The sequence below is a fragment of the Bactrocera dorsalis genome, chromosome 2, assembly GCF_023373825.1.
Source record: "Bactrocera dorsalis isolate Fly_Bdor chromosome 2, ASM2337382v1, whole genome shotgun sequence".
NCBI classification, from domain to species: Eukaryota; Metazoa; Arthropoda; class Insecta; order Diptera; family Tephritidae; genus Bactrocera; species Bactrocera dorsalis.
The window spans coordinates 859,383-885,798 of record NC_064304.1 but is presented as its reverse complement, the minus strand read 5'-3'; the positions used below and the strand labels follow the sequence as shown (position 1 = coordinate 885,798).

Below are 26,416 nucleotides of genomic sequence, written 5' to 3'. Positions count from 1 at the left end.
TCTAATTTGCTTCATCATTTCTCATTTATTATTAGCCCACATCGCTGTTTACTGACATTGAAAATGTACAAAAACAAATACGCGAGCGAAAAGTTCAAGGCAGGACCGTAGACTGTCTGCTTAATCGCTTGTTCAGTCGCTCAGTCAATTATTCATACCTTCTGCCCGCTCATGCTCACACACACACATATATATGTATATGAACGCATTAATGCCCGTCGAGGGTATGAATTATAAATATTTATTAAAGCTTAATGTATCTGCCAACAACCGCAAAGAGCAACAACACTGACGACCCGCAAGAAACAAATAATACAAAAACACGAAATCATTTTGCCCTGTCAACTTCAATATTACAACAGTTATGTGAAAATTTAAACTAAACAAACAAAACTAAAATCCGAGCGTAGACCGCAAGCACTCTCCCTTCACGTCGAGGACTTTTAAACTTTTGCTAACGCAAATAAACTATATACTCGTATATACGTGTGAATGTATATGATATATATCAGCTGTATGTTCTGCCTCGCCCTCGCAATGATGCGCCAAGAGTTTTCGCAATTTTCCATTCACAAGCAGCCCCTTCGCCGCAAACGGTCGCCTATGGCGCGGGCGTTAATCCCGAGCTCACTGCTTACCTCATGACTTTGAATGTAGGCAGCAATGCACAGACATATGTTAATATATGGTCTGTGTGCAAATCAAAATGAATTGATTGCGCATATCCTTGAAGGTGTTCGCATGGAAAGGCCAGTCGTGCAGCCCGCCGGCTAGTGCAACCCGCGTATTCCCTGAGCGCAAGCAGTCATTATCGGTTTGGCCTGGCAGAGCTTTTGCTGTATTTAGCACTCCTTTTGTCGCTGTCGTGATTAGTTCTTGACTTGGCTTTATCCGCTTGGATTGTTGGTCTTTATTTGCCTGTCATTTCTTTCATATTTTATTGACTTCTGCTGGCTAACCACAAAGCCGCCTAAAAAGACGCGCGTTCCCACGACAGTCGGTTCTACGCAACCGGACATCCTTCCCGCACATGACACTTTCATAGTTTTAAGTGAAAAGCAACAAATTTTTTAAGCTATTTTGGCTAGATTGGAAAATATATTTCATAAAAATATTTATATAAGTATAAGGATGTTGTTGAAAAAGTCGAGTTGAAAACGGATAGCTTTTTAAAGAGAGCCGTCAAGCTCTTATTTTAAAGCTTTGTAAAAATGTCTATCGCTTCGGTTGACTTAAAAAAATATCTCGATCAATAAGAAAGTCATGAGATATTCCCGTGTGAATCAGTTAGGATCAGGAAGTTGTCAGATAACTTTAATTCCCGCAAGCGCATAAACCTAGTCTTCGGAAGTACTCAAAATTAGCGCTTCGTTCATTTTTGTCAAAAATAATCCACTTTTCAAGCAAAAATAAAAAAACCTCATCAATTACTCTTGATACATTAGTAATGTAGTTCTCTACATTCTGGATCTGAGTAGAATATGATAAACTGAAAATGTGTGCAATGAAAGAAAATAAAAACTGGTAAAAAATAAAACGTATATTTGTTTAAAATCGCAATCACTCACCATTTTGGGTTGGTGTGGCTATATCGTTTGATGAAGGAAACTCCGTAAATTTAACTGCTCTGCTTTTAGAACATATGCTCGTGCATAAATTCAATTTTGGTCTACAGGTAAGCTTCGTATTTCTTATATTATATTCCACCCATTTCAGGGTAATAAAACGTAGAGTTTAAACCCGGTGCCCCACTTGTTGAGTCACTTGCACAGTTGAGCGCGAATTGACTGTCGCGCGCAGATGTCGAGACCGAGCGGATTTTTGTCACTTTATTGAGCCACACCGGTGTGTAGGCACGCGGAACGAGCGATAAGCGACGGGATGACGGGACAGACTTAACTGTGTCTACACTCACACACACAAATAAACAAACAACAGTTTATTTTCACCATTGCATTTTGCACTTGCACACTCACGCCGACGGGTCGATACGGTTTCAGCGATTTTCCGGCTTCACTTCACTTCATGTTTTGTGTTGTTGCTTTGTTTTATGCACACCGGAAACACTATGCACCGTTATTTTATCGGTGACTTCAATGGAACGGCGAACTCTTTACTATTTTTTTTGCAGTGCTTTGGCTAAGGAAAACTTTTCAACTTATTTGCATGCACTTTCCTCCCGCCCTCTCTCTTACTCTCGTTCCGTCGCAATTGTTTATTTTATTTTGTTTTTATTTGTGTTTTTCTTAATTTTTCTATTGCTTTCGATTTAGTTTACATTTTTACTTTTAAATTGCCCGCTAAGCTTCGCTTTCCTGCTGAAATAAAAAATAAAAGTTTATTTTATATATTTTTTACTGGAACAGCAAAGCTCTCTACTCAATCTGGTAGAAGGCCATCAAAAACAGAGTTCAGGCAATAATTAATATTTATTTTCACGACAGCCTGAAGGATTACAAGGTTTACTTTTGTTAATACGTCTTCTGTCCAGCCTCTTAAGAAGGCTCATGCTAGCTCGATCAATCTTTTCTATATCAAATATCCCTATTAACTCCTGACTATGTACTATATAAACCGATTTGTGTATGCATAGGGCAAATTGAATCTCTTCAAAATCTTACTCAAGCAACGCTTTCACCGACGCAGAAGTATTTTGGCCAAGCCGAGGACCAATTAGTAAATCATTTAAAACAAAAATTTAAATCCTTTCCACCTGCTTTCAAACACATTTTTGTCTCTTCACTATTTCGGGTATGCTTTTGGCAAAAAAGACTGTCTTGGTTGCACGTTTCCCTTTGCTGCGCTTTTAAATTTTGTTTTCGCGTTTAAAATATCGATTTTTCCGCTTCGGTCGTTGTGTGAGCAAGTTCGTCGTGTTAATTTCAGCGGCCTTAGACGTGCCATTTTTCATACATACATGTGTGCATGTATGTGTGTATGTGTATGTAAGCATACAGAAATATGTTGCCAGAGCTGCGCTGGATTATTCTTTTCATGAGGAAGCTCGTGTGGAAATCGTATGAATAAGTACAAGTAGTGTTTTGAGGAAGACATATTTACCTCCATCAGGTGTGTGGCCACTGTGGCATATACAAACGTTGTATCGGTTGTAGCTGCTGGCGCTTAGGATGCGAATACATCAAGAAAAAGCATTCCGACACATACATACATACTTACTTGCATATACATGTAGTTCCTGTGTAAACTTCCACAATGCTCATAGCATTTACAAGTACAACACATATATACGACTGCACATATGTATGCATATACGTATGTTTAGCTATGGTAGAACATTGCCGTTATTGTTCGCGGTGCTGTTGTCTGTGCCGCATTACTCATGTTGCTATAAACCTACTGTTTGCTTGTTGTTGCTGCCACACAATAGCTCACGACGGCTCGGTGGTTGTCAATGACCTACTCTGCCAAATGGTGTGCAACAAGAGGCGAGTCTTTAGCGCTTGTTCCTCTGGCTTAGCGAGCTCGTTGCGGCTGCCTGAAATTGAGCCAATTCTTCGTAAAGCACAAAGCCACGTTTCCACCTATTTATGTTCATATATGTACATATATACATGTGTATATGCACGTTCATGCTCGTGTGGCAACATACAAGGTGTGGCCAAATATTAAATCGCACACATAAGTACCAAATATGACCAAACAAACCAAAAGCTGACACACACCAAACTCAACGAATTACTGTGGACACTTTCTTTACGCTTTACATTTATCACACTAACTTTCTACCTATTTCAGTATTGAGCTGTGGCAAAGTAACTTATCCGCCACTTTTTCGCTTTTCCATTTGTTTCTATATAGAACTAGTTTTTCGAACAGACATCGCGCTCGGTGCAAAATTCTAAAATATCGCATTTTGAAACAAAGCATAATCTACTTTTGTCAGAGCTTCGTGTTTTTTTCCTTGAAGCATTTTTTGCGATTTCAAATAGAAATTTGTTTGAACCGTGGTTTTATGGAACCAAATATATGAAAACTCATATGGAAGTTTCTATGGTGCTTTTACTAACAATTAAAATCAGCGAAAAGTCTACAACTAGTCGAGATAGATATAGGGCTATATACGTATATATGTAAATCAAAGTAAAGAACTTTTTTCAATAGCCTGTTTCGCCGCAACTCGGGCTGACATATGGAACGACTTAGCGCATTTTACGCCGAGATTTTAAACTGAAAGTGTACAAAATACAGCTTGTACAAGAACTAAAGCCGCTCAATCTTCCCAAGAGGCATGGCTTTGTTCTTTGGTCTCTTGAAAAGTTCCACGAAGATCTGACGTTTTCGAGCAAAATTTTGTTCAGCGATGGAGTAATTTTCTGGCTCCATGGGTATATAAGCAAGCAAAATTTCCGCATTGTGGACGAAGAGAGACCTGAAGAGATTCAAGAGCTGCCATTTCATCTAGAAAAAACAATGGTTTCTTCAAAAATGATGCCGGTGAGACCGTAACCGCCAATGGCGAGCATTTACGCGCCATGATAATCCACTATTTGATGTCTAAAATCGAAACTCGTATTTGGTTTCAACAATGGCGCCACTTCCCATACATCGCAACACTTCGGTGAGCAGATAATTTCACGCTTTCGGCCGGTCGATTGGCCACCTAGACTGTGTGATATCACCCCATTAGACTTTTTCCTGTTGGGATATGTAAAGTTTAAAGTCTATGTGCATAGTCCCGGTTCGATTCAGGCCTTGAAGCAAAACATTACGCGTGTCATTCGCCAGTTACCAGTTGAAGTGCTCGAACGAGTTATCGACTGAACGACTGCACAGATGGACCATCAATATGTAGACGTGGTCAACATTTGGAAGAGATAATCTTCAAAAATAAATGCCAAAAAATGTTCTTTCGAATGATAATAAAACATTATCCATTAAACTTGAAGCTTCTGTGTTTTTTCTCTAAAAAAGTAGGGAACCTCGAAATGAATCACCTTTTATTAATGATCATGATGACGAGACGAGTTAAAATCGGGTGACTGTCTGCCTGGTTTGAAAATTTTTTAAAAGTGGCACCGCCTCCAAGTTAGTTTAATGTGTTTATCTTCTGAATCATAAAGCTATATCACACAAATATGCACAGTACAGATCTTTTCAACCCTTCTCACGATAATGTGAAAAGTGAGGAAATCGGACTACAACAACGCCTACTTTCCATATTTCACAATCTCATATTCCATCTGCTTCTTTCACATTCACAAAAACGTTTCCCTTAGCAGTGTACCACCTTATAACCAAGAACTATCGTAATCGACCCAAAACTGTTCAAGCCGAATATGTGGACCCAAGTGCCTTTAGTTGACTTTTTATCGAAAATATCGATAAATATGTCAGTGATCTCAATGAAAATAAGAAAGCGTGTTTTACTAATAACAGTTTTTGCCTAAAATGGATAAAATCTGGTGAAATCTTTACTTTGTCTCTGTCTAATTAATATCAGAATTTTCGAACTCCGGCTGACTTTACTCCATATAATAGGTTATTGTATGTGAGATACCTCAGCGTATTTTAAAAATATGTGATATTTGCAAATATAAATAAAATCGGGACGCTACTCAAATACCATATTTTAATATAAAATATTGACCACAATGCAAAGAATTTCTCGGACTTTGATTGCAAGTTCAAAAGGTGTAATATATATGATTAGTCCCAAACAGCTAACGAACGATTTCAACACCTAATCAATATATGGTAATTTAATCTAACAAAATTTGCCGTCCATAGTTGTCACAACGAGTGGCACCGAGTCTCGTTTCAATAATACAAATGTCATAATCAGGTAGATTAACTTATGTATATTCTCGTTTTTTCATTACATTCTGTTCACTTCTAATATAAATATTTTGCAAAGTAATTTGTTTATTTGATTCCCGTAACAAAAAGTTTGCATTGTGGTTGCACGTAGAAATTTCACCTCTTTTTCCCAGTGGTATGTGAATTTGTTTTATTTTATTTACTAAGGAAATCCATTTAAGTAGTACCACATACATAGTTGAGCTTCATCGAAGTTCTTTGCACAATGCCCCACTGGAATGCAATAGCGGACCAGTTTCTCTTCCAAAGAATGACACTTTTTGTTTCCAATTATTAACATATCAATCTGAAGTCGATACTAATTTTAAATATTTAATTAGCGGCAACACACAAAAATTTTAATTTAGTACTCTCTTACCCCCAAGGCTTGTTTTTAACAACCAAAACAGTTTCAAAATTACTATTCCGTAAATAACTCAAGGAGCACCCTGAGCTATGTCTAGTTGGCGGCTATGATCCAGTCTTCTTATTTCATATTCCATATGTGTTGCGCTTTACACGGGAGCACCCCACGACTCAAGTGGAGCGCATTTTAAATGCAAGAATGGGGCATTCGTGACCTTTGAGGGACGAAGGGAAAGCGAAGCGTGCAAGTAATGTTTGTGGTGCGATTAAATGTGTAAGCAAGCGCCGCGACTGTTCTATCATGACATAAACAGGCGGCATTAGTGTTCAAATGTAAACAACTACATGTTCCTTCACACACCCACACACATACACCAAAACATATAAGTACATGTATGTGAGTGCATTGTACCCAGTTCAACTTAGTGGAGCATGGTATTCAAAGGTAAATATGTAAGAGCCCAGCACCGTGCCTTCTTGAAGGTCCTATGACAAGTGAACAGTGCAACGACGGCAACAACAACGCCAATATGCCAGCAACTAGCCGAGTACAGAGGCCACCTAGTCAATTATTCACATGTGTGTGGGTGGGTGCGTGAGGGTGTATGGACAGCTGGAATGGTGTTATTGTTAAGTGAAGCGGACAATTGGCTTTGCGCTGTCGCCGGAGCTAACAAACGGTTTTGCAAACAAAATAAACATTGTTGCTACAATATTTGCGAGTGTTCAATGGTCGGCAGCCGAGCTACAGTTAATTCTGTGATTATCATCTAATTTTATAGACACTGCTTGCATTTCGATTCGAGTAAACGCTGAGCGATGATAAATGACTTTCATAGTTCTGCAAAAGGAGAGATAAATTATTATTGCGTGGACAATACCGATAGTTATGACTGCCTGAGATTGAAAAATTTACAAGCACACATCTGGGTCGTTGCAACTTTAAACTTTTTAAAGCGATGATCAATTTAACTAAAGTAGAGCTTGGGAAAGAGTTTTTCCAGTAGAAGACATCGAAAAGGTATTTTTTTATTAATTAAGCTATGCATATCTCTAGTGAATATTTTTTTGTTAATTGGAGAAAGAATCCCTGAGCTATCGGCTATTCACCAGAAACGCTAAAAGTATTTTGGGATCCAATTGAGGAAATAAAATTAAATGAATTTAGTCACACTCTTTGTCAAAGTTCATTGCGCACCTCTTTGCACTTTGTAAGAACACATAGAATAGCAAAGCACAGCCTTCATTCAATAGGGAAATATGCAGCATAGAAGTACCGAGCCGAGCTCCTCATGTTTCAAGGCAACTTATCTTGAAATTTGGAGAATTCTAGACGTTCAGATTATTATTACTTTTTCAATCCATTATCTGGCGGACTCTTATTTGTATATGTATATGAGCGCACAATTTCGACACTATCTAACTACTTAGACTTGCTTTGTATATAATTTCTGTGTCTGATTACTTAAAATTCTCCATTATGTTTGTAGCAAAGATGCAAACACAATTATTAAATATTCTTTTATGTTATTTATGTTTCAGCTGGCATTTTAGCCCTTTGCTTTAACTTGTTGCTATACATTCTTGTCTTCAATCAGAATTCACCAAATGCTTAAAGTGAAGCCTGAGCCATCTGTGCATTCACAATTGTTAACAGTTTGTGTGGAATCATCTTATCACACGCCCTAATGCGTTACGGTGGCGTATACGCGACATGCACTCGTGAGCAAGAAAAACGCGCAGATTGTGGAGAGATGCCTAGCAGCTTACGTCTTTAAGTGACCGAACCGACGAAAACTTGCACCAACGGAATAATACCGTTTTAAATATTTGGATTTGGGTACTTTTTATTTCAATATTATATTTAATCGTTTGTCACTGTTGCCCGTTAAAGAGGTAATTCGCACATCAAAGAGCCGTCAACGACTGAAGATTTTCCACGCAGTTTGCGCTATAAATATTGCAGTGCGATTTGCGACTGAAAAGGATGCTCGGCAGCTAAAGGATGATGAGCTTTTGGGAGCATAAGAGAGCCGAAATCGGAAAGGAGTCTTTGAATTACCAACCATGCGCAGTTGGGAGCGCCCATGTACTCTTAGTTTGTACAAAGAGAAATAAGCGATTCCAGGAGGGACAGAACATCTACGCTTGGCAGCTGTTAAACTAAAGTAAGAAAGATTATTTAATTTTGTAAAATGATTTTTATTTGCCTAACCTTACAGAAAATCATAAATCACCGGCATAATTTAACAACAAAATGTGAGCAACAATATTTACAGATGAAATTTTTTAAACAACGCAGGATGTACATTTATTACATTCTCGCAATGCATAAAAGAAGATACTTCACTTAGTTTACGCTGTGGCCTAGGCTGTAACTGTAGCCCAGACGGCCGAGCTGACTGAGCTGAAAGATGTTAGCCGCTGCCGGCACACTGTTTCCGCTGAACGCATGCAGACCATTTTTAACGCCCTGGAACTGATAAATTTTTGCACTCGGCTCAAGGCTGTAGGCTGGGGTATGTGTTGGCACCAATCGCTCAAGCCCGCTCCTGTAACCCGTGCTATTGAAAGCAATCGAATTCTCATCGTTTGTGTAGAGAGGGCTTCTGACTTGATCAGAGGGTGTGAAGAGTCGCTGCGCGGAGACCGCACTTCTGCTAGGATACTTAAATCGCATGAGCCGGAAGTTGATCTCATCCTTGTTCACCGTTTCTAGTGTGAAGCGATTAAATTTCGAGGACATGGCATAGACCACGCCACTCTCCCAGGGTGATGCACTTATATCGGCCACGAACTGCAGGGCATCTACGTCGTAGAAAAGCACCGCCTGTTGCTTGGTTTGTGGATTCCAAGACACGATCGCAGTTTCCGTAACCGGGCTGAAGAGCAGGCTTCCATCCTGTGGCGCCAGGTAAAGTGGAAGGCCTTGAGAGGACTTTTTACCCAAGAAACGTATCGGTAAAATGTCATGTAATCGTCGAGGTCCAGCGCGTAGAGCATCTTTGGTTATGGAGAAGATGCTGTAAATTTGTATGCAATTAAAATTAAATAAATTTATTGTTATGAAGCCTTTCAAAATTAAATTTTGCTCTCATCGTTGGAAAGTGTAATATTTATAAGTGATAAATTCGTTTTCAATGAATTTATTTTTTAATCTAATTCTACTGAATAAAGAATTTAAAAACTCTTACCGGTCCGTGGCCAGTGGTTGGAAGTAAAGTATTCCGCTTACTGTGTCGAAAGCTAAGCCAATAATGCCGTCCATAATGAAGAACCGGTCATTCAACACTTGAACCAAACCCAGATCGGGGTCGGGCCACATGGCTGGGTGTGAGAGGCGCCACATCATATCACGTGCTCCGTCGTACACAATTATGGCTGATCAATAAATGGAATAGTTTCAAAGTTAATAAGGGTAAATAAAATATTTTCAAAGGTAATAAGCTATTATTAAGCTTCTTAACCTAGCTTACTAATATAGCATCAATATTATTTTGCCTTCTGGCCACTACGTATAGTTTTAGGACTCTGGATAAAACTCCGTCCTCGCACATTTTTTGTTTTCAGAACATTGTCTTTATATACTCGTATGTTTCCATTGTTCTAAAACGAAACCTACTAGGTCATATACTATATCGTGGAATAAAGAAGATAACGGAACCAGATGTCCTAACAATTCCATGTAAATGCTATTATTGTAGATAATTCAGAAGTTTCAAACTCACCAGGCCTTACAGTATCCGCGATGTAAACAAACACATCGTCGCATGTTCCTGAAATGGAAGACGTTTCGTCAACGATCAAATTGACGAGGATCGACTGATTGCGTAAGACATCTCTCTGTAAATGAACATTTCTCAATAAATATTAACGCAACTGCCGCCACTTGAAGTTACTTACTGGAATGTCGATGCGTCGAACCACTTGATCTGTATTCAAATCGAATACCAGTATTTTGGGTTGGCAAGTTTGCTCGGAGTCTTCGAAGGTGCGCGAGACACCGGCGTCTAAGATCCACAAACGGTTGCACGAATCGATGCGCATGCGATATACCGACACCAAATATGAATCGCTGCAGTTGAACGAGCTGCGGCCGCTAACCGTATATGACCAGTCCGGGTACGACTAGAAATTAGTGTGTAAATACATGAGAATTGTCGAATTAAAGTGCGAAAATGTGTAACTTTGATTGATTGCGGCAGTCAATGCAGCACTTACACGCAAGATCGGTGATTCGCTGTAGTCCTCCTTCGATACATAGCTGACGGTTGTCGGCACGCCGGCAAAGAGCTTGGGTGTAGCAATGTAAATCCGATCATAACCCACTGTCATACTCGTTGGCACTATAGTCAGCGGATTGTAGTAGTTGGTGTCGGACACGGGTGCATTTTGCGGAAATGCATACGAGAAAAGCTTCCATTGCTTAACAATTTCTAAATTGGATCGCACAGCCAGGGAGCGTGCCGGCCTAAACCCGCCAAACAACACGTTGTGGACAATCAGCAGTGTCACTATGAAACCGGTGCGCATGCGCCACATATTGACGTTTGGTTTACCACGTTTTGCTGCGGAAAATGCTTGTGTCGGGCCGATTCAACGCCTCGCTGATTTGGTGTATGACAAGCAGTGACAGAATTTTTGACAGCTGCGCTTTTAACTATCGGCACCATATACAAATAAAAACGAATGTTGATTGGTGAGTTAATTGGTTTTACAAATTAAATAGTTCTTTTAATGGCTAAATATATATGTATATTCAGTGGCCTGATTGCAATTAACATAGCAAACTAATCGCCTTTTAAAATAATTTATTTTATTTTAGTGCAACTTGAAACATGGTCTTTTAGAGAAAATAAGCTTACTAAAACATCTGCGAGCATGGAGTTACTCATCTCAAAGTAAAATATGCCAAAAATATTAGAATTGGTTGCAATATTTTTCTAAAATCGTAGAAAAGCCTAACCATACTAAATTTTATTTGGTAATTTCAAAAGTTCCAATTACTCAAAAAAAAAATGTCTTCCTATGGTCTGTATCTCAAATACTACCGATTTGTATACCCTACTTGAGACTTATTTACCTCCACTGTTGTTTATAGTGAGGCAATGATTAGAAAATCATTATTGATACTATTATTATTTATAGTTTTGTTGTTGTTGCTATCTTACACAGTTACTTTTATTTTAGTTAAGTGAACTAAAATTGAAAATTTGACTGAACAGCAAATTTTCACAAACACAAGTGTATCAGAGACCAGACACTCCTTCAAGCAATAAGCAATTTTCTTTTTTTCATATTTAAACAATTTTCAAAAAAATCATAATAAAGGGTGATTTTTTAAGAGCTTGATAACTTTTTTTTAAAAAAAACGCATAAAATTTGCAAAATCTTATCGGTTCTTTATTTGAAACGTTAGATTGGTTCATGACATTTACTTTTTGAAGATAATTTCATTTAAATGTTGACCGCGGCTGCGTCTTAGGTGGTCCATTCGGAAAGTCCAATTTTGGGCAACTTTTTCGAGCATTTCGGCCGGAATAGCCCGAATTTCTTCGGAAATGTTGTCTTCCAAAGCTGGAATAGTTGCTGGCTTATTTCTGTAGACTTTAGACTTGACGTAGCCCCACAAAAAATAGTCTAAAGGCGTTAAATCGCATGATCTTGGTGGCCAACTTACGGGTCCATTTCTTGAGATGAATTGTTGTCCGAAGTTTTCCCTCAAAATGGCCATAGAATCGCGAGCTGTGTGGCATGTAGCGCCATCTTGTTGAAACCACATGTCAACCAAGTTCAGTTCTTCCATTTTTGGCAACAAAAAGTTTGTTAGCATCGAACGATAGCGATCGCCATTCACCGTAACGTTGCGTCCAACAGCATCTTTGAAAAAATACGGTCCAATGATTCCACCAGCGTACAAACCACACCAAACAGTGCATTTTTCGGGATGCATGGGCAGTTCTTGAACGGCTTCTGGTTGCTCTTCACCCCAAATGCGGCAATTTTGCTTATTTACGTAGCCATTCAACCAGAAATGAGCAGAAATTATGTAGACCATAAATCGGACGTAAAGCGCGAAACACATTTCGAACCGAACACTGATTTTGGTAATAAAATTCAATGATTTGCAAGCGTTGCTCGTTAGTAAGTCTATTCATGATGAAATGTCAAAGCATACTGAGCATCTTTCTCTTTGACACCATGTCTGAAATCCCACGTGATCTGTCAAATACTAATGCATGAAAATCCTAACCTCAAAAAAATCACCCGTTATTTCGAGTTAGCAATTTAACACATTTGCTTCACCGCTGAAGCTCAAACTATTCACACAGAGATTTATCTCGGGTAATTTGTTGGTTGTAAGAGCCAAGGCATAAACGGAAATATTGTTGAAAACCACACATACCCATTTACAATTACATATATGTATGTATGTTTAACTTAAATATTATTATTTAATGTATCGTGGACGGAAACGCAGCCAGCTTGCACTCTCATCGAATTACACGCGCTCAATAAGCATAAACGGCATAAATATGTTAGCGCCGAAGTGCGACTATGTAAATACTCGTATGTATGTATGTATGCATGATCAGTTCAGCGCACGTTTCGTTCAAATCGCAATTTTCAATTGACCACAGCCTGCACTGGCTGCACGTAACCCCTGCGGCGCATGCTGAGCAGACGAATCTATGCATGTTTAGTATACAAACAGACGTACATATTTACAATAACACTCGCATTCAGCGCATTTCCCAAAAATAAACAAAAAGCAATCCAATAAATTATAATCTTTTTGGCTCACCAATTCAATTAACATTGAAAATGGAAACTTTCATACAAATATTGATAAGTCAGTGCACATTTGCAGTGAGCACATGAGTGTATGTGTGTATCCACAGCTATTGTTTTTCGATTTCAGAGCCACACTTTCTACTTCCATGGGGAAACATAATTTTGCTGGAAAATTACAATATATGTTTTCTGCGGGGCAAACCATTGAAACTCGAAAAACTGCTCTAAATTATTTACAGCTGAATGCAACACTGTTGTCAATATATAAATATTTTTATAACAATGGTACTATAATGAGGGAATAAAGATATTTTAAATAGTGAGATATATCCAAACTATATATGGCATAAAGTGTCTTGGCCTTTTATCAGTTATGACGAGTCGCAGAAGTTGTTGATCACCAACTGCTATTGCTGATTGTAACAAAAAGCAATAACTTTGGTTGTAACCGGTGATCCAAGTAGAGCTATTTTTTTCAGAAGCCTTTTTTTTTGACAGATCACACGTGAGTCGTGTCAAGCTGTCATGTTATTTTGGTTCATATTGTTTATTATTTCATCATAATCGGCCTACTAAATGTACTACTCAGCATTCATTATTGAATGTTATTCGACCAAACAGACCACGTCCAACACTCTGATAAGAAAATCTAGCAGTCATAGCTGAGTGTACACGAAGACCGTGAAGAGTCGATTCGGCACCGTTCGCAGCAACTCGGACAGACGTATTGAAAGCGTACGAAATGCAGCCGCTGGACCTTGCCAAACGACATCGTTTCGCTCTATGGGCTGTTGAAAAGTTCCAAGAAGATCCGAGGTTTTCGAGCCAAATATTGTACAGCGATGAGGCCCATTCCTGGCTCAATGGGTATATAAGCAAGAAAACTTGCCGCATTTTGGACGAAGAGCTGCCATTTCATCAAGAAAATACAACGGTTGGTGTGGTTTGTGGGCCGGTGATGTCAGTGGCGACTGTAAACGCGCCATGATGCTTAAAATTGAAGCTCCTGATCTCGATTGGTTTCAACAAGACGGCACCACTTCCCACACATTGCATTAATCAACGAATTTACTGAGGAAACACTTCGGCGAACAGATAATTTTACGTTTTGGGCCGTTTTGAACACCAAGGTGGTGTGACCATGAACCGTTAGACATTTTCCTGTAGAGGTCCGTAAAGCCTAAAGTCTATGAGGGCAATCCCGCTTCGAGTCAGGCATTGGATCAAAATAGCACGCGTGTCATTTGCTAGTTACAAGACGAAATGCTCGAACGAGCCTTAAAAATTTAACTCAACGGATGGATCATCTGAGAAGTAGCCGCGGCCAACATTTTAAAGAGATAATGTTCAAAATATAAATGTCAAAAAATGTTCTTTCGAATTAATACAAAAACATTCCTTGTTAAATTGAAATTTCTTCATTTTGTTTTAAGTGGGAAACGTCGAAATGGGTCACTTTATATAATACCATTCACAAAAGCTTCCTTACAACCACTTGATTCCGATCGTTCAGTTTGTATTGCAGCTATGTGCTGCAATATCGGCATTTCCGACAAATGACGCTATAATAAATATTCTCTCAGCAGTAAAATCTCCAAAAGACTTGGTAGTTGATAGAATCATTGACTTAACGCCGAAGCATTGATATACAAGTACGTCATCTAGGGAAGAAACTTTTCAACATTTGGTAAAAGAAAAAAGTCTTAAATAATGCAGAAATGCAAAGTTTCCCTATTGCATAATAGAAGTTTATTTTAAATTCTTGAGCGAACGTTGTGCGGCCGCCTTCTACATTGAATTCATTAGTCATAAAAATTAAAGTTAACAATGTGTTCATACATACATACATATATGCATAATTACATATTTTAAGAATTGAGCTCAGCCATGCTCTATTTATACCGCAAAAGAACGATTTTCTATTTTGTGCAATAAATTGCATATAATTATTTGAACTGTGAGAGATACTTGTATTGATATTTTATTATTTTTATATAAAATAATTGCGGCTGGTCGTGTGTGCGCTTGCTCTACTTTCAGGTATATGTTATGTTAAACACACTATATATAGTATAAATTAAGCCAATTAGAGTGGGCAATAAATATTTGCAAATCTAAACGTTGTGACCGCACCTGTGGGCTTCAACATCAGGCATTTCTTGGGTATCGAACGTTGTGTGAACTTATATGCGCTTGATGGATATGTCTCAATACAAAGTGTTGCGGCGCGGGGATCATGAAGCAATAGCAATAATGACAGCTGTCAGACTACCATAAATCGAATGTATTTTACTATTTAAATTTATTACATTGAAACAAATACTTGAAGTGAATTATTCACTTGTCGTCTCGAAACTGGCAATTCGTTTACTAACATAAGGGGGTAACCAGGACCGTTTGTTTCCATCTAGAAATAGCTATAGATTTATGTTTATACAATACAACCCGGTATCTATGCTTGGTGTTCTTATAAAACAATCTTTCGCACCTGCCCTTAGAAGGCATTCACTTCACATAAACAAGAGATTATAGCTGGAACATGGACTGGTGGTACAAGGAGCCGCGTTAAAATTCACGTCTCTCGTCGAAATATAATATAAAAAAGGATTTATCAATAGTTTGAGTGACTTTGGACGAGGAGTTGTGCTTGAAAACGCCGCACTTCAAGTAAAGATAAATTGCCAACTCGATAACTTATGACAAACAAGAGCCACAACAACAACAGTGCAATGGCATGCAAGAGCTACATACCCATTGGATCGACCTACATAAGTAGATCAAAAGTGTCGATATTTGCAAACCTCTCATGACTCACGTATAAGTAAATATGTACACATTGTAGCGTGACCGACCGGCAAGCGAACTGAATCTGTAGGCGTTTAACCAACTGTTTCGCGGTAGCTCCATTTATGCTCGCTTTATTGCCCCGGCACTGGCTGCACGTGACTGTCGCAACTTGCCGCGGAGTTGGAGCTTGTGCGCAGCACATAAGCACCGCGCTACAACATTCAAATTTAAAGTTTGAGTAGTTCGATTATTTTTTTTTTCAAGTTTTCATATGTCAGTTTTGGCGTCTCACATTTATTTGTTGTTTGTGTATTTTTTTTTGCTCTAACATCCTTGTGGCCGTTTGTGCCGAAAATCATATGCTGGAAAATTTGAGCTGGTAAACTACTTCTAAGCTATGCGCTGCAGTGTTATTTAATTGCCTAAACATAGAGTTAACCATCAGGTGCCTTGCACGAAAAAAACAAAAACAAAGTACATCCGCTAAAACAGCGGGACGGAGGCTTGAGCCCAAGGAAAATTGATATGTGTGTACATATTTCGGAGTTAACTGCTTGCTTTGTACCTTATACCACTAAATGTATATACATATGAACACACGAACAATGGACATTCCTAAACGAACAACAAAATAACGTTAACCACGTTTAGTTAAAAGGCAGATTTTTAGCAAGAGCTGTGACACTTGAGAAACGACAGTAACCGCAGTTGACGAGGGTTTCAATAAAAAGTAGTGCACGGACGTATGAGCGGTTATTTAATTGCTGCAGTTTTAAAATTACACAACAAAAAAGTTCGGAGATCAGATGATAGGGAATCACAAAACCAAATCAAGCATTATAGTATGTATACTTGGGTTAATTACAGATATTCAGGCTCATTTACTTTATAATCACAAGTTCTCCTCTAATTTGTTTTAAAAGGAAATTCATGTAATAATTTAATTAAATGATTAAAGCTCACTGTGGTTTATAGCTAATCTACTTATATTGTAAAGATCATTTATTGATTTAGTCCCACACTCACTCGCACTTAACTTTTCCATGCGATTTATGTACCGCACTCTGAGGTATAATCTTCATATTATTTCGTTTAAAACCCAGAAAAACGTCACGATGACCTTGTCATTTGTTAGTCATACAATAACGACAAATATCGGAGAAACGTTGCGGAATCGATCGCTTTTGTGTTAATATCGGAGTTCAAATGTACCAAATTTCGTATGTACTTTATTATTCATACTTCAGGCCTTGTAAACATTGAAGAAATTCTAAATTTTAACTGCTCTCCTTTGAGATATATGGTCAAAACGTCACTTGTTAAACCCCCCGACAGAGTGAAATGGACTTCGTTCAGTTATAATGATATTTCTCCTTTCATCTTTACATTTGATTACATCATTTCTTCTATGAGCACACAAATGCCGGTTTAAACTATTCGTTTAATTCATGTCATGGGTGGCAAACAACGTAACTTTTACGAACAAAAGATATGACTTTTCAAGATATTGACAAGGCTTAGCTCAAATAAGTACATACATACGTGGAGTACAATAATACACAATTAGAATTCATATTGAATTAAGAAATGAGATGTTTGTTGTTTGGTGAAGAGCTGAGATAACTGTAGCACAGTTTAATGAGAATTGTATTAAATTATAACACATGGAACGATATTACATGATCTTTCTCATTGAAGCTGTGCACAAAAAGTGACTTCAAGTCGAAAGAAGTGTGCATAACCCTCTGTTGTCTTGCTCAACTATCATTTAAATTTGCACTCATTCAACTAAACTCTGCAAAATACTACCTTAATGACTCAAAGGTTGTCGGTGGTCCGGCATGAGAGTAAACAAAAAATAGCCACCTTATATCAACCAAGAACTGGAAATCAAAAGTAATTTACATATGAAAAAGAAGGCGCGCCACCACTCCACGTAATTTTCATGTAAATGAAAGCTGTTGAAAACAAGTGAATGGCTTAGTCACTAAGGCTAACTTGTTATTGAAGTTAATTTTGCGAAAATATTTATTTTCTTCGAACTTTCAAAAACACGAGCTGGTTCGGCAGTTTAAGCGGACACTTCTGTCGCTCTTTTCTAATAGAAGTTCTAGAGTGCAACTTGTTTAGGCGGCAGGGGTTCATAGCCAACGGTATTACTCACCAACAATATCATTTGCATGAGCTATTTGCATTCGCCACATGCGTGTATCATGCTTTAATTGTGGCTTTTCATATTTATTGTCTGTTTATTCACGCCCGAATGTGCCCGAACTCAGTTATTTTGACAGAATTCAACACATGTTAATAGTGCCTAACGGTGGTTACATGGAAATTAAGTCGTTAAAAGTATGAAAAATTGAATATGAATTGGCGCTTTAATTTTCTCGTATTTGCTTTAAGCTTATTAGAGCGAATTTATGAGCAAAATATTCAACTAATTGATATTGGATATTGTGGTTAGGTGTGAAATATAGTTGTTGTACTCGTATACAAGTTTTGTTAATTATAGAGTATATGTTCTCGGCACAGTGAGCACTTATTGTTGGTTTTCCAACAATGTCTCAGATTTCTAAACAAAAAAAAATTGGTGGGTTTGAGAAACACGTAGTAACAAAGCAGTTTAAGCAGTTTTAAACCCCCACTGCTATTATGGGAGAGAAAAGATTTAGTCTTCATCACGTTTTCAGCCGTTTAATATCAGCTCTGTTGCAGAGAAGAGAAACGAAGACTAATAAATACCTTTTATGTGACAGTTCATTACATATTCGAATGCAATAGAAGATGCCGATTAGTCCTAAATGGGTTTTTTGTTCGTAAGTAGAGGTTTTGTCTAGTGAATATTTATTTTAGTAATTCTAAATAAATATCAATTCATCTCGATGTCGAAACTGCGTCCTTTTCCAAACATTTTATTTAATACCGACCCTCATGGCCTTCTAACTGAGCGAGAGATTTCGAACATCGGAGCTAAAGACACATATCTGCTCCGTTTGCATGTGTGTAATTAATATATTATATAATTGTTGAAATGCTTATCGAAAATCGTTATGTCAAGTAACGGCTATTATTTAGTGGTTTCATGTGAAGAAAATAAACATCAAAATGATCAACTTAATAAAGACGTTAGTCACTCGTTAAGCACGAGGAGGAAACAAATCGTTAGTCATACGTCAACATGCCGCCTAGGCATTCCGTCACGTCACGTTTTCAACATCGAAGTCAGAGCACATTTGTTGTCTTTGTGGCACGCGAGCGCTTTTTGAGTGTTTGAAATTCTCCGCCTATTTGCCGGACAAGTTTTTCCGAAAACATTATGCAAAACTTTAACGACTGTACGTGTGATCACTTGATCACTTATGCCTCACACATTTAATAATTACGAATTTGCACATGCGCCACCGGTTGCCATTGACGTTGATTTGGTAAATTCGCGATCAGAAGCGAACGGGTTTCGGCATTTATTAGATTTGCAAACGGTCGTCAGCGTTTAAGAAAAATCTGTTTATATTTTAGCATATCAAAAAATGTAACGGCGCTGCTGCGCAGTCGTGTGCGGCTCTATTTGATTTCCGATTTACACCTATTAATTTAATGATAGCCATTTGTTTACAGTCTTGTCTAACGCATAAGGAAACCATTAAACTTACTTAGGTTGACATTAAGTGTCAGGTGGCACATGCCATTTGTCGCTGCCATTTCGCGTTTTATTGATGTTTTTACTGACATAAAGTGTTTCTTGCAATTATTGCTTTCACTGAAGAGGTCTGCTAATAAATTTTGAGTTAAATAAACTTCACACTTCGATTTTATGGATAATTAATGTTCCATCCACACAACCTATATTTCGCAAGAGTTATTCAAGCATCGTAATCAATTGCCGAGTTGCTTCAAAGTCTATAATTTTGGATGATTTGTGATCATTTAGCAGATTAATTGGATGAGTCTTGAGTGGGCTTTATAAACTGTCTTTTATGAAGCGAAACGTAATTCAAATTCTCTAAAATCAAAACTCAATTATTACATACGAGAAGACGCTTGCCGGGCTTACTGAATAATCTTTAAGGACAAAAAACAAAGACAGTTATATTTTTATTATTTCAACACTAGCGCTATATACCGAGATAATTTTAAAATCGTTTTTTTTTTCATATGGTAACACGTGGTCCTATTTAAGCTAAGACAAGCCGTTGTTTGAATAGTAAATTCGAAAAGATACTGTGCCCTTCTATTTATCCAACAACAATCAACTTCTTCGTTGAGTCATATTTAAGTAAATGTAAATACATACATGGTCCAAATATTTGTTTATAGTTTGCTGTTTAACAGAAGCCAAAAGACTTCAAGGAGCTAATAACCATGTCCACGAGAGGAGCTTAATGAAGAACGTTTCTTTACTGATTGCAAGATTACTGTTTTCTTGAATATAGTATACACACTTTCTATCAGATTTGCATTTCTTACACTCACTGTTTTTTGTTTGCAAATATTCGTGCTTTTCACCACTGTCACACATAAAGTATATCACGATTTGGTTTTCCGTTATTTTGGCTACAAATGTTGACGAGTCCTTTCAGCCAAAGCCATTCACCTTCATTCGTGTTCGTGTGCTAAGAGTGAGAGCAGCGTAAGCCAGCGTACGTCAGCTTGGCGCGATAACCATGAACCGACTGCTTTTGCCAATGCACTTCAGCGGCGGTTAAATTCAGTTACGCTCTCCAAAACCAGATACCACGCGTGCAACAGCGAAATCAAAAGCAGAAAACAAGCGCTCAAACATGCAAAATAAACGAGCGAAACAATTGCAAACAAAGTGAAAAGCTAAAGCCACTGCCGACACCACACACACACACTCACACACACATGTGCAATAGCGGACAAGCGCCGCGCAGGCGCAGTCGATAAATTGACATTTGCACACTCCAATGAGCAATAATGCGTGTCTAGGAACATTTAATTAGACTAAGCTTGGGGCTTGTAGTGTTGATAAGCAGGCGCTCGATGTCTGCAAATTCTCGCATTTAGTCGAACATTTCCGTATTGCATTTCAAACGCTTCGTGCGCGTGCCATGCGTAAACACATTCAGGTCTTTATTTTTATAATATTCAAATAATTAAACCTGTGCTTGCAACATTTTTGCGGCACATAAATTTACGTCAAACATCTTCTTGCGCAATTATTGTTGAATGCGCTGGCGCTTGATTTTTGATACACTTACCTCTTACCACTCTGGGGCAGCACAACATTGCCAGTGTTTGCGCCAAACTAACTGGTTTCTTTGTGCACTTCGGTGGCGTAAATCTCCGCCCGCTGCAAATATGCACCGAACGCCAGTGACAGAAAGAAAACGGCTTTTTAAATATTTTATCGCAATTGCAAAGGCACACACACACATGCACACCTTAATATGAATATGTGCAAGTTTAAGTACTCATTGCAGCGCCAAGCATCAACTATCGGTGTCCAAACCATATTCATGCATATGTATGTACACATGTGTGTGTGAGTATGCGCGGTTTGCAACAAAGTTACAGTGAGCGTGGCTTTATTTAATTACGGCAAGCATTCAAGCATAGAATAGCAATCGAAGGCACATGTTTGTATGCGATTAGTTGGATTACTTTTTAAATATTTTCGCAGTGCTTTAATGTTTATTATTATTTATATGCAGGAATGTGTGCGTAACCGGACTATCAACCTGTGTTCGGCAATTAAGTACTTAATTTTTACGATGCAGTAAATTCCGAATTACACAGATTATTCGTGCATATTCGCACTTGCGTTTGTGGGTATGTGTGCACTTTTATTTTATGCAAACTTTTGGAATGGCGCGCCAAAGTGGGCACGGCTCTGGTCACTTCTCACCAGGCACCTGATTTATTTCAAAAGCAAAATTTGTCATCGCAAACATTTTTGATCGATGTACGGCATAACAGGTCTCGTCTAAACTGAAAATTTTCCACAAATATTCAAAATCCACAAAATATATACATATATATAAAAATTAAGGAAGCGCTAAGTTTGGGTGCAACCGAACATTTTATACTCTTGCAACTTGCAGGAGTCAATGACAGGGAAATATAATAAATAAAATAAAATGTAAAACATCAACCTGAGAATCAGAATCAAAGCAATTTTTTATATACATACATATATTATATATAACTTATACACTGACCGACATAATAAGAAAACGAAAACCGATCCGATCACCGATCATATGGAGTATAAACAGCCGAATGTTAGCAACATTTTTAAAAATGGTTAATTTTAATTTATTGTGAATGAAAAACAAGCAACAGTAACAGCTTTTTTTTTAAATTTTCATTAATAATAAAAGAAGTTTTATGTATGCCGTTATGTTATGATGCAGTTTTAAAAATAACTTGTTAATATGTTTTTGTAATAATAATTGATCGGCTAAAAACGGCAATATTTATCTTCTATCCATTTTCACTGAAAATATAACAAAAATGACAATCAGTTGTTTACGAGAGTTTCAAACTCGCATAGCCGCCTGTCACCTGCAAATTTGGATCTGATTAAGTGCGCAGTTAATCCGGATTAACGCTGTCGTCTGTCAAGGCTATAACCCTATATATATCCCGCAGAGTTTTAGGTGATAGGTACAACCGTTAGGTGAACAACAAACCGTGAAGGTTATAATACTCTATAGCAACATGTTGCAAGAGTACATACACAAATTTAATCGGAGAAGATTTTCAAATTTTATTTTAAGATTAAAAGTTAATAAACATTAATCTGTTAATGGAAATATAGTAAGAAGCGGCATAGTCAAGAACTATTTATTATTAATATTGTATTAAGAAACGAACAAATGAAAAAACTTGGCCACCTTTAACCCTGAGTGTGCCTATACAGAATTAAAATTAATTTTGATATTCTAATTCTCGTTGCTAATAATTTCAGTATAATTCCAAAGCTGAGTAAAAAGAACCTTGTTTTACTAGCATATAGGAAATGTTGCACGTTACCTTTGCTACTCAACTACTCAAGAAAATTTAAAGAGACTTACATATATTTATTTTCGATAACAGAAATACAAGTGAGCAATTTATCCAACTAGTTTCAAATAAAATGTTAATTAATATTACAGCTGTACAATTAAGTTCCTTATAATCGAACCCACCGCCGCAGTATTTTTGTCCATCTAAGAGAACTGTCCACATAGAGGGGCGGTGCAAAAATGAGCTGCAACTCAGAACTATACTTACATATACTGAATAAATGTTAGTTTCCTTTGAGCCACCGCAAGCAAATTTGTTTGCTCTGAATTTTAGGTATTGTTCTTAAAAAACAAGCTGTCGCACAACCCCACAAATTAATTAGAATTAAAAAAAGAGAACCACGAATTTTACACAATTTTCTTCAAACATTTTATGAAATCTTGTCGGTTTATTTCACTGTTTACTATCTATTTGAAGTAGTGGCCGCTTTAATCAATAGGAAACTCAATTATCGAATTTTTTGATGATACGTTATTTTGCATTTCAGGTGATGATATACATACAATTATGGTGGGTCAGAAAAACAAAAATAAAAAAAACGAATGTGTTTCTTTTTCGAAAAAAAAACATAATTTTTTAGAGCAGACAATTTTCTACACGACTATAAGCTTAGCCATTTAAAACAGGAAAACTTCAACCGTTGATTTCTTTTAAAAGGTTAAATTTACGAAAGCATCGTTAGAGACCTTTTTGAAGAGCTTTAAATTTCATACAAAATCTATATAACAAAATATATTTTCAAGTAGTTGGACGCGAAATATGCATTTTTCTATCTGATAATAAGAAAAAACTAGAAAACCGTTGCTGGAGGAGAGAGAGCTTTAGTTAGAAATGTCTCTGAAATAATTTTTCAGAAAAAAGAAACACTCGTTTTTTTCTCACCCTAATATATGTATGGAATTTTAATAAAATAAATATAGCAACTTGTAACGGATATCCACTTTTATTCAACGTCATACGAAATAATCTAGTGAAAACAAGAACACAATTGCCTTCACCAAAAGATTTGCAAGCGCATACACAATACACATACATACATATGTACAAGTCATTGAGCATGGTTGCTTATTCGCACAGTTCTTGCATTGCTGCAAGTGAATGAGTATGAAACCCCCAGTAGCAAAACGACTATAACAAAGTTCGTATTCTATGGCAGCCTCTCAAAACTGTCCCAAAATGGTTATGTTGAGTTAGACAGTTAAACTCAAAAAGTTTAGCCAGAGGGGAGCAATGTTGCTTATTTCTAATGAGTATAAATAAAGTCACAATTTTCTTTAGGGGTGGTGTGTATTTGAAATAAATGAGTTCCCTAATTGGCACTTCCGTAATAATATGAATTCAATTTTATAAAACAAATTTCTAAATGTGAAATATTGATACTACAAGATGCCTTCCAAAATAATCTGGACTTTTTGAATCTAGCGCCCCTGGAGGCGTCATCTATATGTCGACTGGTGCGTTAGAATCTATCTATCTACCTATATCAATTTTCCAGTGAGAATTTCATGACATTTCATTGATTGGAAGTGAAGTTATTGCGTTTTGAGTGTCAGTATGTTTGTATTATCGGTGCGAAAATGATTTCAATTGATGAAACAAACCGTAGCAGGGCACACGAGTAGCTTCAACGTTTTCAAAGTGGTCGTGAGGACATAAATGACGATCAACATGTGGGCCAATCGAAATCCGCGAAATTCCATCGAAACTGTGCGTGAATTCATCAAAAATCAGCCGAAATCATTATTGAAATTCATGGAAATCGAACATTTCCAAAACATAGATTTACCGCATTTTGACCGAACATTTGGGTTTACGAAAAGTGTGTGCACGGTTTGTTCCGCACAAATTGACTGACGACCAAAAATTGCTCAGAATCCAACATTCGAAGGACATCATTGTGACCGATTATTTGACCAAAAATCTCATTTTAACCATTACCCACTCCCCGTATTCACCTGATATGGTCCCGTGCGACTTCTTCCTTTTCGGAAAAATGCATTTGCCCATGAAAGGAAAGCGTTATGCAGACATAGAGGCCTTTCAAAAGGTTTGTACCGGCATACTGCCGGCCCTACCGGCCAACGAGCTAAAACACTCGTTCGACATGCTTTCGGACCGTGCAAAAAGATGGATTGAAGCAGAAGGAGACTATTTTGACTAAAATAAATTGATTTTGCCGAAAAAACCATTTGTTCTGTTTTTTTTTTAAGTCTTGTTTACTTTGGAACACACCTTGTATATCGATAAAAAAAAAAACAATCCATATTTTGTCGTGATATGAATATTGATTTGAATTAGGTTCGTCATAAACGAACTCGCTTTGCTACTGGGTATGAGCAACTAACTTAATCTGTGTGTGCTTATATTAAATAGTTGGAATGTACGCGAGTGTTAAGGCTACTACCCTGAGTACTGGATTTGCAATTATAATGTGTAATTTAAAGTTGAAGCTTAACTAGTTGACAGTCAGCAGTTAGTACTGGAGGGATTTACGGAGAATGGCACGTTCCTAATCGCTGAGTACTAAATTTGTTCGAAGTCTTGCAATTTATGGGTGGAAACTCTTGTTTTTTGAAATTTACAATAATCTAACTTTGTTTATTATTTGTTCAATTGTTTTGGTTGCTGTTCATCACTTTATCATTTTACACCCAATGGGTGTTCCAATTTACATTTTGAGAGGCATTTGCATCGAGAATTATACTCCCTTGCCACAAAATACGAAGTATGAAATAACAAAACAGAGTGTTTCGATAAACAATATCATTTTTATGTTTCCGTAAAGTTCTCAGTATCCTACGGATTTCCAAACATACTTTTGATCACCCTGTAAATCGTTCTCTTTCTTTGTTCATTTATTAAATACTTTTGTTGCAGGTTGCAGCTTTTGCTACTTGTTTCCGACGAGCTTTCATTTAGCTTATTTTAAAAGCTTTGCAAATAAAGCTTTCGATGAGGCTTTTCAATGAAGCTTTGCTTGTAAGCACAAAAGCGAAGTGTACTCAACCCAGTAGCGGATAAAGGTGCCACAAGCTTTTTCGCATATTAACGTTAGCTGTGCGCTATCAATACAGATAAATTATGGAATTAAATTTTTTCACACCCTCTGTGCTGATAACCGCTAAAATTATTTAGATAATATGTAGTACTCAGTATTACACACAGTCATTTAACCTTCAACACAAAATGAAGTAATCACTGAGTCAAACAACGATAAGCATCAGTAAAATATCAAGCGGATAGCCATAATATGTATGTATGTGTTATGATGTAATGATGGACTTCTCTTTGGCGCAGAGATACGCGAATATACTCTTCCAGAAATGTTGCAAGAGTAAACACTTGATTAACTCTTTTGCTAAAGTCCGCAATCCGAATACAAGCTGTCAACGGTTTATGAAATGCAACTCGCACAATCATATGTATGTACGTACCGTTGTGTACAGGAGCTCCGGGTATCTCAAAACAAATGGAATTCAGACATTCTTCACTGTCTGGCACATTCCTTCAATATTAATATTATTAACCCTTAAATTGACAGAGGCCTTGTGTTAATCCGCTCAAAAGAAAGCAACAAAAAGACAGCGCAAGTCATTGGAACTTCGAGTCAATGTGATGTATG

General features: G+C 37.4%; 2 protein-coding genes and 1 long non-coding RNA gene across 7 annotated transcripts in view; 1 reads left to right on the top strand and 2 right to left on the bottom strand.

Moving 5' to 3' along the window:
• The window catches only part of LOC105232516 (guanylate cyclase soluble subunit beta-1), a 55,476-nt gene extending 53,767 nt beyond the window's left edge, over nt 1-1,709 (bottom strand). For both annotated transcript variants that reach the window (XM_049448605.1, XM_049448606.1), the window contains exon 1: nt 1,569-1,709. In XM_049448605.1, the coding sequence (XP_049304562.1) occupies nt 1,569-1,571 (3 nt within the window). In that variant the 5' untranslated portion in view covers nt 1,572-1,709. The remainder of the gene's footprint in view (nt 1-1,568) is intronic.
• On the top strand, nt 1,564-8,526 carry LOC125776482 (uncharacterized). Its single transcript, XR_007421748.1, has 3 exons — nt 1,564-1,675; nt 7,782-8,351; nt 8,406-8,526. It is a non-coding gene; the product is annotated as an uncharacterized LOC125776482 (long non-coding RNA).
• LOC105232517 (major royal jelly protein 1) lies at nt 8,362-20,482 on the bottom strand. Of its 4 annotated transcripts, none has more exons than XM_011214214.4 (6): nt 20,357-20,482; nt 10,405-10,843; nt 10,087-10,311; nt 9,912-10,026; nt 9,378-9,564; nt 8,362-9,206 (listed from the first exon to the last, which is right to left on the bottom strand). In XM_011214214.4, exons 2-6 carry the CDS (start codon nt 10,723-10,725, stop codon nt 8,534-8,536), a joined length of 1,521 nt encoding a protein of 506 aa, XP_011212516.2. In that variant the 5' UTR covers nt 10,726-10,843; nt 20,357-20,482; the 3' UTR covers nt 8,362-8,533. The 4 variants fall into 4 exon arrangements, with proteins under 4 accessions (XP_011212516.2, XP_011212514.2, XP_011212512.2 ...); XM_011214212.4 differs by having other exon boundaries at nt 20,057-20,452; XM_011214210.4 differs by having other exon boundaries at nt 20,236-20,452.
• Nucleotides 20,483-26,416: the final 5,934 nt, after the last annotated feature.